The sequence below is a fragment of the Musca autumnalis genome, unplaced genomic scaffold (assembly GCF_047663935.1).
Source record: "Musca autumnalis isolate F117 unplaced genomic scaffold, ASM4766393v1 scaffold_5, whole genome shotgun sequence".
Lineage (NCBI taxonomy): Eukaryota > Metazoa > Arthropoda > Insecta > Diptera > Muscidae > Musca > Musca autumnalis.
In genome coordinates, this window is record NW_027412088.1 from 191,733,080 (window position 1) to 191,749,989 (window position 16,910).

Consider the following 16,910-nt stretch of genomic DNA (forward strand, 5'->3'; position numbering starts at 1 on the left):
TTCCACAGACTGACGGACATGGCTATATCGATATAGAATTGCATGTTGATCAAAAAAATATATAGTTTGTAGGGTCTAAAATTATTATTTCGATTAGTTACAAACGGAATGATAGTATTATGGAGGGTATAAAAATAAATTGTTATTTCCCACCAACATTCCAGAAGGAACAAGGTGGCTTCTGTATACCGATAGAAGTTGTGTAAAGACTTTCTTTCTTTCTGAGGTAGTCTGCATAGTCTAGGAAGTCATTTGAGGGCACGGTATTACATTATAAGAACTCTTAGGTCGTATGATAGCCTCAGAAGGCATATTTTGTCACGGTTTAGCATTATAAGGCCTCTGAAATGTTCTATAGCATAGTGAGGCCTCTTAAGTCCTCTATAAGAACCTATGTAAGGTTCTGTATATAATCAGAAAACTTCTGAGTTCATCTCGGAATGTATCTTTAGGAACTGTATAACATTATAAGGCCTCAGAAGTATTCTGTACTCCATAAGAAGCTTTTTAAAGTTTCTGTATAGCATCAGAAGACTTCTGATATCACGGTATGGTATTGTAAAGCATCTGAAGTCGTCAGCATTCCATAAGAAGCTGTGTGTCTCTGTATACCACCGAAAGGCAGAAAGCATCCTAAGTCACGGTATAGCATTATAAGGTCTTTGAAGTCGTATGTACACCATAAAAAGCTTTTCAAGGTTTCTGCATGGCATCGGAATACTTCTGAAATCGTCTACGTAGCCTCGGAAGGCATCTTAAGTCACGGTATAGCATTATAAAGCCTCTCTGCATAAGGCTCTGAAGTCTTGTATATACCATAAGAGGCTGTTTATGTGTAGAATTAAAAAATTTCTTAGGTCGTCTACATAGTCTTAGAAGGCATCTTATGTCATCTTAGGTCGTCTCTGCAGTCTCACAAGGTATCTTATTGCACGGCATAGCATTATAAGGCCTCTGAAGTTTTCTGTATACCATAGTAAGCTGTGTTTTGTCTCTGCATGTGGGTAGGAGACTTCTGAGGCTTTCTTCATGGCCTCATCCTAGGTCAAAGTATAGCACAATAAGGCCTCTGAAGTCTTCTGCATAACATAAGAAGCTGTGTAAGGTTTTTGTATAACATCAGAAGGCATCTTCTTTCACGGTATATTATTCAAAAAGCCTCTGAAAGCTTCTGTATAAGAAGTTGTGTGAGGCTCTATAATAATCATAAGACTTCTGAGGTAGTTTGTATAACCTCAAAAGGCATCTTCTCTCACGGGATAGCATTATAAGTAGACATCGGATTTTGCATATTTGCATATTTTTTAATAATAGAGATACGAAGATTCTGATTGGACCAAAATTCGTTTCAAAGAAATCTAAATTCAATGGCAGGGTCATATTTTGTATTTATTTTGCATATTTGCATATTTTGCATATGCACAAAATATGCAAAAAATAAGCAAAATATGCAAAAATATGCAAAAAATATGCAAAATATGCAAAAAAAATGCAAAATATGCAAAAAATATGCAGAATATGCAAAAAATATGCAAACAGTTTTTGGCCGAAAATCGTCATAAAAGTCGTAAAATTGAGATTTAAAGTTGGGAAAAATCATCAAAGTGTCCTAAATTAAAGTTGTTGGCCGTTTAACGTCGCTTTTTTAGCAGATTATTATGCTATTGAGACCCCTTACCACAGTGTGGATATAAAAATATGGTTATATATATATTGTAATACCATTTTTTATTATTAACCTATTAAAAAATATAAAATTTGTTAAATTGTCAAATATTTTACTTAAAATTCAATATTTTCTTTGTCTTAATTTGTTGCATTAGTCTGGTTTTAACTCAAAGGGAAAACATCGATGTTGGATTTTTTTATGCGGCACTCCCCTAAAGTGTTTAGTTTGGTTAGATTTTATGATTGTTAAAGTTTCAGCACAATTGGAATATGTTAACACATGCCACTGGGTCCTCGTAGTTATGAAAATCTCGACTTTTTGACTATTTGACGACTTCAGCTACCCATATCTATGAAACGGTTAAAACTATTTGCCCGTGTCATGCATTAAATTAAATGCCATACTATTCTTAATATTTCTTGCCGAACAACAAAATACGTAAGTAATACTGAATTCAAGATAATTAAGCCAATGTCCCGAAAACGCCTTAGGGTGAAAATGGAGTCTATTGTGAAAAAACCCTGCTTTTGTGTCTGTTTAGTTCAAATCTACACCTTTTTCAGATGTAATTCGAAACATTTTAGTTGTAATTCGTAACATTTCATTTGTAATTCGAGAATTCTATTTGTAATTCGTAACATTCCATTTGTAATTCGAATTATTCCTTTTGTAATTCGAATTATTCTATTTGTAATTCGAATTATTCTATTTGAAATTCGAATTATTCCATTTGAAATTCGAATTATTCCATTTGTAATTCGAATTATTCCATTTGTAATTCGAATTATTCCATTTGTAATTCGAATTATTCCATTTGTAATTCGAATTATTTTATTTGAAATTACAAAGGGAATCATTCGAATTACTAATGGAATAATTCGAATTACAAATGGAATAATTCGAATTTCAAATGGAATAATTCGAATTACAAATGGAATAATTCGAATAGCAAATGGAATAATTCGAATTACATATGGAATAATTCAAATTTCAAATGGAATAATTCGAATTACAAATGGAATATTTCGAATTACAAATGGAATAATTCGAATTACAAATGGAATAATTCGAATTACAAAAGGAATTCTCGAATTACAACTGAAATGTTACGAATTACAAATAGAATTCTCGAATTACAATTAAAATAATTCGAATTACATCTGAAAATGGTGTAGTAACTTATTTTCCACACAGTTGTAGTTGACCAATCAAACTAAAACTTTGCACACTTTTCAGACTTGGATGACAATACATGAATATGAAACCAAAACCAATATGGGTCCATTTTTTTCTTAGAGCCCCCATATAGCAGTACCACCGGATTAAAGTATTTTAAGGATTCTGGTTAAAATTTTAGGCCGAATTGGCTACAACTTGACATTTGGGGTTCCGAATGGTACAGAAACTTCCTCACTAAAAATGTTGGACTCAGGTCAAGGTTTTGGTAAAGCCCCTATACAACGGTACAACACGATTTCAGGTATTTTAAAGTTTTTATCTACATTTTCGGCCTAAATTGGCTTTAATTTTGTTATGAGGTTCGCAGTGGTCAAACAAATTAAATGCTGAAAAGTTAAAAATAAAAAATAGTTAAAAAATAAGTTACAGTATTTTATTTACAAATGCACTTAAAACTAGAAAATATTTTTAATGATTAAATCTCTCAAATAAAACGCTTGCATTTGAATTAAAAATTGTGGCAATATTAAACGGCCACCAGCGTTTTATTTGAGAGAATCCATCATTAAAAATTATGTTCTAGTTTTAAGTGCTTTTATAAATAAAACATTGTAACTTAATTTTTTAAGTTATTTCTTATTTCTTCCTATATTATCAATTTTTGGGAATGAAAACAAATGTCTTTTACATTTTGTTCATATTTAAATTTATTTAAGATGGGTAAAGATGACTACTTGGTGATGAACTCGACTCCTTGCTCTGCTATGTCGTTCACAACTTTCAAGTTGTTTAACATCCTTTACACTTCCTGGTAATTGATGTTCTGCGGTCAAGTTACAGGATCTTTTTCAAGAAATTCGGAGTTAATGCTTAATCTCTTGAACAACAAGTTAGTATACCCTGTAATTACGCCTGGTAGACTTTTTCTGGAAATTTCGGCAGTTGTCCTTTTGTTATACCCCGGTTACACTTAGCCGGATTAACCCAGTGGGTTTGGATTTCAAATGTCAATTCCATAGCGCAAACGTCAAATAAATCCTCTCGAAGTGGGTTAACCCGACAAAAAACTCTAGTGTAACCGTACTATTAGTTTGGTTTTTTCCATCTTCTTCTGCTTACTTTGTTAAGATTTTTGGCATTTGGCTCTATACGGTGGTTTGAACTATCAGATCAGGCCAACAAGATCAGGACTAAGATACCACAGATGATATATCATTTTGTTATTTCCTTTATCTGATATTTGTTTCGTATTTCAATAAATCTTCAATGCGGTTTAGGTCTTTTTTTGGGCCTAAAAAAATTTCTGAATTTCGCTTTCACTATTTGTTGTATTAAACTCAATCTATTGTCTCTAATCCTTTTCAACCTATTGATTATGTTTACCCAATCCATCCAATATTATATCTACATAACCATTATCTTGTTCATTATAGGTTTTGTAAAATCAATAACCCACACTCTCATTTATAACACTCAGTTGTTGTCCTTTGATACAAAATAAATAAACAAAATAAGAAACGTTCTAGGCGCGTTAAACCGGGCTCGAAATATGAAAACACAAAGTGCTTCTACGACCTCTTGTTCTTGGGAAGTCAGCTGGGAAGTAGTTTTAAAATATTCTTGCCTACATCGAACTTGGATTTGTCAATCGCAGACTATTCTTATAGAAATCGCGTGAATATGTTTGTTTGATGTCCGGATGTGCTGCCAAACTTGCAGTCAAAAATCCCTCTCAACAATACTTCTTATAAATCTGTACGCAGCTACAGAAGCTCTCGACTTAACATCTGCTCAAGCTGGTAAGACCCCATTATTCTAGGCATTCGTACACTGCTAAGACTTGTTTCTCTTCTGAACTACTGTCAGTTTCAGGAACGCCCAGGAGTTGTACTTTAACCCCATACCAGATGATACCAGAACAGCAACCCGTTCTTTCTGCACTGTTTTAGGAATACCTGGTAATAGTTTTCTATGCCAGTGCACGCAAATAGCCTTGTTTTGGGGTATCTTCCTTGAAGTTGTTGCTAGTATTTTTCACTGTTTATTCTCCGAAATAAACGGATAAAGCTTCTAAAGATCATATATTTGTTGGGGTCCCCTCCGAGAGCTTCTACTGTAGAAAAAATGATACGACTAACGTTCCTATAGGACACTTTACAGGGATCCAACAGCAATGACATTTCATGGTTAGGAGTTTTTGTTGAAGCTGCGCTTGATTATTTTCGGTACAGATGGTTCTTCAGATTCTACTAAGCGTTTAGCATCAATCATTGAAAATCTATTGAAATACGAAAACATTGACAGAAAAAGGAAATAAAAAATGATAAATCACCTGTGGTATCTTAGCCCTGAACTTGTTGGCTTGGCATTGTTTGATCCGACAGTGCAAAACACCGTAAAGAGTCAAATGGCGACAAAAATCTTAACAAAGCGTATATTGAAACTACTTCGGAAATATTCGATCCAAACTTACAAAAGAACAACTGTTCGAAATTCATAAAAAAGTCACATTAACTCCGAGTCGAGCTCACCACAGATTACAACCAATTAATTACAAAGGACGAACAACTAAAACAATGCGTTCTCCAAGTAGTTGGCTATACCCAGATAGGCTCCATTTTCGCCCTAATCGGAACACTGGCTTTCTATCTCGAATTCAGTAATGCTTACGCATTTTGTTTTTGAATATAAAATAAACAGAATGGCTTTTAATTTAATACATAATACGGGCAAATAGTTTTAACCATTCCACAGATATGGGTCGCCGAGAGAGACGAGATTTTCATAATTTCGAGGCTCCAGTAGCACGTGTTAACTTATTCCAATGGTGCTCAATTGGCAATCTTAATCTTAAATCTATCTAAAATCTAATCTAAGTAAACAGTTTAGACCGCCTAAAAAAATTCGACATCGACTTCTTCCCTTTGAGTTAAAACCAGCCTAAAGCTACAAATTAAGACAAAGAAAATATAAAATTTACATAAAATGATTGATATTTTATCAAATTTTATATTTTTGCATAGTTTAACAATAAAACAAGTAAGCAAAGGTTATAGTCGGACGGGGCCGACCATGTCATACCCTACACCACAACTAGTCGGAATTAGGTATCTGCAACCGCCTTGCCCGCCGAATGTCGGAGTTCGATTCCCATCAAATTGTTAATGGTGGCAAAATACCCCTTAGTAATGTTGGCGATATTTGCTGAGTATTTCAGCCATGAAAAACGTTTCTACAAGTGGCAACTTATGACACTATCAATAACTTAATATGAATCCATTGATATAAAAGAAACCTCTCTTGTGTTTACTGGGATGTTTGTGGAAAAATATATAAATTATACATTTCTAAATAATATTCGAAAATAGGAAAATTCACATTGATTAGCCGCTCCTGCTACATCTTCAAATTGTCTTTGAGTATCAGGTTCCTCTTTGGAATACACTTAAAATAAATACATATATACCACGCAATTTGGTATATTTCATAATTGGGAAAATTGGAAGTTTATTGAAGATTTGTCGTCCAAAATTGTGCACTTGTACCTCACATATGCTTCGAAAATAGTTCATTGTGGGCATATATTGTGATATCTGAAATATATTTTATACCGGTAGAAATAACTAACAATGAATAGAAATTCAAAAATTTTGGATGCAAACAAATTTATAAATCCCAAAATTATTCATATTCAATTAAACATCAAAGAAGGGAGTATAAGTCAGCGGCGCTAACGGTGATATACCTTTAGCCTCTAAAAATATATTTATTTTGTAACACCAGTTTGCTTCAAAATACGTGGAATCTGTAGGAATCGCAATGTGGGGATATACCAAATCAATTTTAGTAAGCTAAATTCTAAGTTTTGGAAATATTTGAGAATTATTTTTTCAAATTTGTAATTTTAGTTGGAGCCAGCAGGGGTTTTTGGAACTTCTGAACGATTATCTCAGGAAGTATGACTTACCCCGGGAAAGGGACCAGAATACGGAACGTAAAAAGAACCTTCTTCAAAAAGAAAATAATAATCAAATAGACCCGATACGGGTCTTCAAACTGCACTTTCCCAAATTTTGTGTGGGAGGTACTCGAAGGACGGACAGATATAGTCCATATTCCGACCTGACACATGACTGGATGAAATAATACGATGTGTAAATTTTCGACCAATCAGAAAATCCCCTTGAGAGTTAACTTACGGATTTGGGGCGCAAGTACAATCTGCTGAAAAAATTCATAACGATTCAAAGGGACTCTTAAATTTCCCTTTTCCGAATTTTGTGTGGGAGGTACCCTAAGGACCGATATAGTTTTAGGTGGCGAGGCGACCCCATGTTGCAATATTTGTATAAAATCCAATTTGACAACTGAACTGAAAATTTCTCTGTCATGATAGAGACAATTTGTAGCATGGGAGGAAATTGTGGTTCCCTACACAAAACACATTATATATCAGGTAGAAGGTGCGTTATCTAGCAGACACATTATTGCAATTTGCATCATTTTTCCATGTGTAAGTTCCTTTGCCGGTATATGCCCTCCAGGAATGAAGATATGGACCAAAAATAAAACTTGTATATTTTCATACAAAAGTAATGGTCTATGTCAACCGCTAAATAATATCAGATAATCATGCAAAATTATAGGCATTTTCTTCAACATAAACTCTTACCTCGTGCAAAATTTCGTGACTATTGAGCTATAGTTGCGACCTCTAGCGGGTTTATGATTACACTACAAACAAAAAACTGGATATATTAGGCTGTAACTCTGTTATCTGATCACGTACATCAACATAATTGACATCAATTGAAAGGTCAAGAGATCGTCTTCCAAATATAACTCACGAGTGGGCAAGGTGTCTCTTTCAGGAACAAAGATATAAGATAGAACAAAAGTTGTGTTCCATTTAACCCTCTAAATATTATCTAATCGCCATCTCAAATTGCAAGCTTCTTCTTTGTCATATATTCTTACCTTATTTAAAATTTCGAGGCGATCGGACTATAATTGCGACCTACAGAGGAGCTACAAAATCTGATAAAAATTATGTTTTTGGTCCATTTCACCCGCTAAATATTTCACGATCATCACCAATTAAAATAGCGATCTATTCTGATGTGAAGCCGACCTCCATACCAAATTTCGTGACGATCGGTCCATAATTGCGGCCTGGAGTTTGATTACAATTTATAATGGACAGACGGACACACGGACGGACGGACGGACGGACACACATCTCAAAATCGCTTTATCTCGCCGAGATATGAAGATTGGTATACCACATTGGGGGTCTCCGACGAATATTTCGCGGTGTTACATGAATTTTTCCCAAAACAAACTTATAATACCCTTTCCACATAGTGGTGTAGGGTATAAATAGTATTACAATATCATATACCCTACACCATACCGTCGTAAGAGATATCAATAACACAATAATCTGCTAAATAATCGACGTTAAATGACCAACAGTCTTAATTTAGGACACTTTAAAGTTTTTTTGATGCTTTTTTCCAACTTTAATTGTAAATTTTACGACTTTTTTGACGATTTTCGACCAAAAACTGTTTGCATATTTTGCATATTTTTTGCATATTCTGCATATTTTTTGCATATTTTGCATATTTTGCATAGTTTTTGCATATTTTGCATATTTTTTGCATATTTTGCATATTTTTTGCATATTTTGCTTATTTTTTGGCATATTTTTTGCATATATTTTGCATATTTTTTGCATATTTTTTGCATATTTTTTGCATATTTTTGATATGACCCCAAATATCGAAAAATTGACCCTCAAAACGCCTAGATCCAAAATTTGAGTCCAATCAGATGAGAAATAAAAAAATGCAAAAATCCGATGTCTAATTATAAGGTATCAGAGGTCTTCTGTATACCATAGGAAACAGAATAAGGTTTCTGTATAGTATCTTAAGACGACCACAGAAGTCTGCATAGTCTAAGGAGTCATCTAAGGTCACGTCATAACATTATAAGTTATCTTAAGTCGTCTACATAGTCTTAGAAGGCATCCAAAGTCACGGTACAGGATTAAAAGGCCTCTGAACACGCTCCTACAAGGATAGGGGGAAATTGTCACAGATCGCCAGACATCACAATTGTAGCACCCGGTCTGATAAATGACGTGTCTTTGCAACGCGTAATTTCCCTCGGCTCCGACCATCTTCCTATTGTTTCCAAAAATTGGTTTTCCATTATTAGAAACAGCTTATCTAGGCATCAGAAATTGCTCATGCATATTACCCAAGTATCAGAAATCGTCTATCTACGTTATCCAAGTATTAGAAATTGCTTGTCCACGTTATCAGTGTATCCGAAAACACTTATCTACGTTATATATGTATCAGAAATTACTTATCCAGGTTATGCAAATATTATAAACTGCCTATCCACGTTATCCAAGTATTAGAAATTGTTTATCCATGTTATCTAAGTAAAATAAATCGTTTATCCCCTTTATACAACTATCAGAAATCGCTTATCCACATTATCGAAGTAACAGAAATCGCTTATCTACGTTATCCAAGTATCACCAATTGCATATCCACGTTGTCCAATTATAAGAAAGTGGATACACTTTATTCAATTATCAAAAATTCCTTATCCACGTTGTACAAGTACCATAAATTTCATATCCATGTTATTAAGTAAGAAATTGCTTATCCACTTAATACAAGTATCAGAAATCACTTATCCTTGTATTGCAAATATACGATATCGCTTATCCAAGTCATCCAAGTATCAAAAATCCCTTGTCCAAGTTATCTAAGTATCGGAAATTGTTTATCCACTTTATCTAAGTATCGGAAATCGCTTATCCACTTTATACAACTATCATAAATCGCTTATGCTTGTTATCCGAATATCAGAAATCGATTATCCACTTTATCCAATTACCAAAAATCGTTTATCCACGTTATCCAAGTAGAAGAAATCGCTTATCCGCGTTATCCAAGTATCAGAAATTGTCTATGCACGTAATCCAAGTATAAAAAATCACTTATCCACGTTATCCAAGTATCAGAAAGTGTTTATTCATGTTATCCAAGTATTACAAATTGCTTATCCACGTTATCCAAGAATAAGAAATAGTTTATGCACCTTATACATGTATCAGAAATTGGTTATCTACGTTATCCAGGTATCAGCAGCTACTTATCAACGTTATCCAAGTATCCGTAATTGTTTATCCAGGTTATCCAAATATCAAAATCTCTTACCCACGTCATCCATGCATATGAAAAATGTTCCAAGTACCAGAAATTGCTAATGCACGTTATCCAAGTATTAGAAATTGGTTATCAATGTCATCCAAATATCTTAAATGGCCTATCCCCGTTATCCAAGTATTAGAATCAAACATCGCTTATCCATGTTATCCAAGTATCATAAATTGCTTATCTTAATTGTATCAGTATCATATTTTACAAGTATCAGAAATCGCTTACCTACATTATATCAGTATCAGAAATTGTTTATCTACTTTATCCAAGTATCAGAAATTGCTTATCCACTTTATCCAAATATCAGAAATCGCTTATCCACTTTATCCAATTATCGGAAATCGCTTATCCACGTTATCCAAGTATCAGAATTTACTTATCCACGTTACTGAAGTATCAGAAATTGTTTATATCCGTCATCCTAGTATTAGAAAATGCCTATCTATCTTATCCAAATATCAGAAATTGCCTAATAGTATTATCCTGGTATCAAATATTCACGTAATAAATTATTATTTTATTCACGCTACTAAAATGTGAAAATCCATTTCCCTTTTCCCAACATTGAATAATATCCTTATCAAATTTACCCATATAACTTTACATGGATAATTTATGCTTTATGTTATTTGCAAATGAACCGTTTCATGTGAATTTTAATCATATTCCAAATGCATTACAAAAAAACGCAAAATTCAATTCTACCCTGCAGTTTGTTTTATTTGTTATTTTTTTGAATAAACCACGAAGTACATTTAAATTCCCTGCTGAAATCACCACTGAGTCCGGGAATAAGCAAAATTCTATTTGAATATTTATATTATTTAGTGATTTGGAGTGCAAAATCACACTAGCACATTTCGTATCAGCACTCGCCAGAGACCGACCGACCGAATTACAAACAGATCAAAAACCAATTGCACACACACAGATACACAGCAAACCAATGCAAACATCTCCAGTCAAGCCAAAAATCAGTAGCAAAAACATTATCAATACCATGGTTGGCTGGCTGGCTGGCTGTTTACCCATTTTTTTTGATAGCAAGAGGCATTGCGGCACGTGACATAGAGTGGAGCAAAAAATTAAACACTGGAATTCCCCTTCCAAAAATGTACTTACCTTTGTATGGCACACACCACATTTGTCGGCTTCAGTACCAGGGCAAATGTGACCGCATAACACATCAGAATGCCTGCCAGCAGAATGTAGCTTAACTCCCTGCCGGATGCCCGGACAATTGGTGTGTCATTGTGTCTGCGGATGTGGTTTAGATTGTAATAGTCATTCCAGAGCATCATCGTTGTTGTCATCATTATCATCATCGTTGTGGGAGAGCAAGCATGCATTGCATTGTTGTTATGCAGATGGAAAGATAGGTGAAAAAAGAAGTGAGGAGAGAGAGAGAGGAAAATATCATTATAAGTGCTAATGAAATTTTAATATCCTTTTAATAGCTATGATTTTGTAAAATGCATGTGGAATAAATGTGAAAATTTTCTATGGTGCAACAAAATTATCAATTGCGGATCGTTATGTATTTTGGTGGCCTAAAAGTTGGTAATAGCATTCGGCAACAATGTTGGAAATGATTATCCGTAGGAGGGTCTTCTATAGAATAGAAGACCTCCGTAGGAGGCTTCTATAGAATATAAGACCTCCGTAGGAGCCTTCTACAGAATGGAAGACCTCCGTAGGAGGCTTCTATAGAATATAAGACCTCCGTAGGAGCCTTCTATAGAATGGAAGACCTCCGTAGGAGGCTTCTATATAAGAGAAGAACTCCGTAGGAGGCTTCTATAGAAAAGAAGACCTCCGTAGGAGGCTTCTATAGAACAGAAGACCTCCGTAGGAGGCTTCTATAGAATAGATGACCTCCGTAGGAGACTTCTTTAGAATAGTTACCTCCGTAGGAGGCTTCTATAGAATAGAAGACCTCCGTAGGAGGCTTCTATAGAATAGATGACCTCCGTAGGAGGGTCTTCTATAGAATAGAGACCTCCGTAGGAGGGTCTTCTATAGAATAGAGACCTCCGTAGGAGGCTTCTATAGAATAGATGACCTCCGTAGGAGGCTTCTATAGAATAGAAGACCTCCGTGGGAGGTTTCTATAGAATAGAAGACCTCCGTAGGAGGTTTCTATAGAATAGAAGATCTCCGTAGGAGGCTTCTATAGAATAGAAGACCTCCGTAGGAGGCTTCTATAGAACAGAAGACCTCCGTGGGAGGTTTCTATAGAATAGAAGACCTCCGTAGGAGGTTTCTATAGAATAGAAGATCTCCGTAGGAGGCTTCTATAGAATAGAAGACCTCCGTAGGAGGCTTCTATAGAATAGAAAACCTCCGTAGGAGGCTTCTATAGAACAGAAGACCTCCGTAGGAGGCTTCTATAGAATAGAAGACCTCCGTGGGAGGCTTCTATAGAATAGAAGACCTCCGTAGGAGGTTTCTATAGAATAGAAGACCTCCGTGGGAGGCTTCTATACAATAGAAGGCATCCGTGGGAGGCTTCTATAGAATAGAAGCCTCCCCTATACAATAGAAGACCTCCGTAGGAGGCTTCTATAGAATAGAAGACCTCCGTGGGAGGCTTCTATAGAATAGAAGACCTCCGTAGGAGGCTTCTATAGAATAGAAGACCTCCGTAGGAGGCCAGAAGACCTCCGTAGGATGCTTCTATAGAATAGAAGACCTCCATAGAAGGCTTCTATAGAATAGAAGACCTCCTATAGAATAGAAGACCTCCGTAGGATGCTTCTATAAAATAAAAGACCTCCGTAGGAGGCTTCTATACAATAGAAGACTTCCGTAGGAGGCTTCTTTAGAATAGAAGACCTCCGTAGGAGGCTTCTATAGAATAGAAGACCTCCGTGGGAGGCTTCTATAGAATAGAAGACCTCCGTGGGAGGCTTCTATAGAATAGAAGACCTCCGTGGGAGGCTTCTATAGAATAGAAGACCTCCGTGGGAGGCTTCTATAGAATAGAAGGCATCCGTGGGAGGCTTCTATAGAATAGAAGACCTCGGTACCAGGCTTCTATAGAATAGAAGACCTCTGTTGGACGCTTCTATAGAATAGAAGACCTCTGTTGGACGCTTCTATAGAATAGAAGACCACCGTTGGAGGCTTCTATAGAATAGAAGGCATCCGTGGGAGGCTTCTATAGAATAGAAGACCTCGGTACCAGGCTTCTATAGAATAGAAGACCTTGTTGGACGCTTCTATAGAATAGAAGACCTCCGTGGGAGGCTTCTATAGAATAGAAGACCTCCGTAGGAGGTTTCTATAGAATAGAAGACCTCCGTGGGAGGCTTCTATACAATAGAAGGCATCCGTGGGAGGCTTCTATAGAATAGAAGCCTCCCCTATACAATAGAAGACCTCCGTAGGAGGCTTCTATAGAATAGAAGACCTCCGTGGGAGGCTTCTATAGAATAGAAGACCTCCGTAGGAGGCTTCTGTAGAATAGAAGACCTCCGTAGGAGGCTTCTATAGAATAGAAAACCTACGTAGGAGGCTTCTATAGAATAGAAGACCTCCGTAGGAGGCTTCTATAGAATAGAAGACCTCCGTGGGAGGCTTCTATAGAATAGAAGACCTCCGTGGGAGGCTTCTATAGAATAGAAGACCTCGGTACCAGGCTTCTATAGAATAGAAGACCTCTGTAGGACGCTTCTATAGAATAGAAGACCTCCGTGGGAGGCTTCTATAGAATAGAAGACCTCCGTGGGAGGCTTCTATAGAATAGAAGACCTCCGTGGGAGGCTTCTATAGAATAGAAGACCTCCGTGGGAGGCTTCTATAGAATAGAAGACCTCCGTGGGAGGCTTCTATAGAATAGAAGACCTCCGTGGGAGGCTTCTATAGAATAGAAGACCTCCGTGGGAGGCTTCTATAGAATAGAAGACCTCCGTGGGAGGCTTCTATAGAATAGAAGACCTCCGTGGGAGGCTTCTACGGAGGTCGTAGGAGGCTTGTTTTTCTATGGAAGGCAAAGCTCCTAAGGAGGTCTGGTGAAGAATGTCAGCTGTCTCAACAAACCTGAGAAATTTAGTCTGAACTACATTCTGTATGGTGTGGCAGCCTCAATTCCAAAGATTTTTGAAAATAGACAAGCATGTGTCTGTGGACGGAGGCCTCCTAAAGAATCATCCATTCCATAGTTTTAAAAAATAAAAAAATTCCAACTAATATGTTTCACATTCTCTATTGTTGCTTTCTCCTTGGTAATATCCGCCATTGTTTCCTTCGTTTTATTGCGGGATGGGTGAAACTTTAATTATTATAGCTTCTAAAATGTTTTAGAAATTCCATTGAAAAACGTTTTTTTTTTGCTCATTTTAAACACACACAATGTTCAACATTGTTGTTATAAGGATATGTTACACATCGTGTAGTTAGTATTCGTAGGGTGGATAATGCCTTTGTGTGTGTGTGTGCGATTTTGTAATATTTGTAAAGTTCAAATTGCAACATAGTTTTCAATGTAATGTAACAAAAAAAGAAACATTATAAAATTTTGAAATTTAACATTTGCAAAGTCAAGGATTTTTATTGTTGTCAGATAAGGATTATATTTGGCCAGAATATTGTTTAAGCTTGAGGTCAAATGTTGTGTACATCTGGATCATGGCCAAATAATATGGGATTTTTTTTGGTTGAACATTCATTTCATACATTCATGTTGGAATGTAATAAAATTTGAAAAAGTTTGGGGGTTTTAGAATATCCTGGTTTGAGGCGCCAACTCATGTGGTATTGAATGTATTACATACATATCCTGGTTTGAGGCGCCATTTTATGTCGTTTTGAATGCGTTACACACCCATTTGCCTCTGGCCTTTTAACAACTTTAGTGTTATATTTTGACATTGTAAACCCTTTAAACATTTTTATTGAGGTTCCCTTCCATTTAAGAATCTCCAATTTTTGACATCAAGAAGCTTCGATTTTTTCACCTACTCAATGTCCTCTTTCATGTAATACAATAATGACAACTAACATCCTTTTGCAATAAAGGACAACATGACTTCAATGCCATTGTGTGGACATTGTCAACTGGAGTTGAATTGTAATGGCCAATGGCATTGTTATTTGTTAAGTAGTTGTCCGTCGGTCATACCAAAGACATTCGACTCGTGCATGGATATCTCAACAAATAAACGCCATGTCAGCAAATGCCACTTGACCAGAAAATGAAAAACTTGACAAAAGTTAAAATATTTTTTGGGGTGTTTTAATGTTTTCTTTTCCGTTCTACTTACCTTACAAACACACCCACAACAAACAGTGTCACCAATATACCGGTAGCACTGAATGCCATGGCTCCAATGGCCCAAGCTGATTCGGGTCGTAAATAAACTTCGGGTATTGTTTGACAGTATTGTTTGGTGGCATCAGGCAAGGTACCCAATTGACAGGTCAGACATTGGGTTTCATCAGTGGGATGACGTATCTGGAAAGAGGAGAAGGGGGGAATATTAGAAAACAATTAAAAAAATAATATATAGAGAGTAAAACTGGTACATAAAACGTTAATTATTGAAAATAAATCTGTAGACACTGGCCTTCCCTAGATCTCTTTGGGGTTTGCAAATAGTTGCCCAGGTAACGAACTATTTTCAAACCCCGAAGGAATCTCAATAATGAAGTATCGATTAAGAGTTTTTTATATAGAATTAACGTACAGAAAATTCGCCATGGTAGTCCCCTATCTATAGAAGGGTCACCTAGCCCCACAGGCTGGGGTCTTCTCGAGATAGAAGACCTATTACAGGGGTCTTTCATGAAGTTAATACCTTCAAAACGAAAGACTTCCTAAAATGGTGTTCTGGGTAGGATGACCTTCTTTAGAAGAAAGTTTTCTAATAGGGGTTTTTATACCAGAAAGACGAACGGAGAAGTTCTCCAAGGATGAAGAACCTCCTGCAAAAGTCTTTTATGGAAAAAATATCTCCAAAGGGTGCTTCTATTGACATTTCTATAGCCCCTTTATGAAAGAAAGGGAGCTTCTATAGACCCTTTCTGAAAAAAAGGCTGCTTCTATAGACCCTTTCTGAAAGAAAGGATGCTTCTATAGACCCTTTCTGAAAGAATGGTTGCTTCTATAGACCCTTTCTGAAAGAAAGGGTGCTTCTATAGACCCTTCTGGAAGAAAGCGTGCTTCTATAGACCCTTTCTGAAAGAAGGGGTGCTTCTACAGACCGTTTTTGGAAAAAAGGTTGCTTCTATAGACCCTTTCTTACAGAAAGGGTGCTCCTATAGACTCTTTCTGAAAGAAAGGGTGCTCCTATAGACTCTTTCTGAAAGAAAGGGTGCTCCTATAGACTCTTTCTGAAAGAAAGGGTGCTCCTATAGACTCTTTCTGAAAGAAAGGGTGCTCCTATAGACTCTTTCTGAGAGATCTCAATAATGAAGTCTCGATTAAAAGTTTTTTATTTAGAGTTAACCTACAGAAAATTCGCCATGGTAATCCTCTATCTATAGAAGGCTCACTTAGGCTCACAGTCTGATAGAAGACCTATTGCAGGGGTTAAATTAATACCATCAAAACGAACGACTTTCTAAAAGGGTTTTCTGAGGTAGGATGATCTACTGAAGCTTAAAATGTCTGTAGATAGAAAACTTTCAAAAGGACGACTAAACCTTTTACAGATAAAATACTGTCTGAAGATAGACGTCTTTCTCCACATATACGTTCAGAGGGAGATTCTCTAGATCGAAGACCCATTGAAGGGGTCTTTCATAAAATGAATTCCTCATAAAGACAGACTTCCCAAAGGGGATCCAGTGGTAGAAAGATCCCCTGAAGCTTA

At 36.1% G+C, this 16,910-nt stretch overlaps 1 protein-coding gene across 1 annotated transcript in view; it reads right to left on the minus strand.

The window, feature by feature from the left end:
* Positions 1–16,910, minus strand: part of mtt (mangetout) — a 159,844-nt gene that overhangs the window by 15,789 nt on the left and 127,145 nt on the right. Inside the window, exons 11-12 of the mRNA XM_073956576.1 lie at positions 15,360–15,550; positions 11,218–11,352 (exon numbers count right to left, since the gene is read on the minus strand). Coding sequence (XP_073812677.1) covers positions 11,218–11,352; positions 15,360–15,550 — 326 coding nt within the window. The remainder of the gene's footprint in view (positions 1–11,217; positions 11,353–15,359; positions 15,551–16,910) is intronic.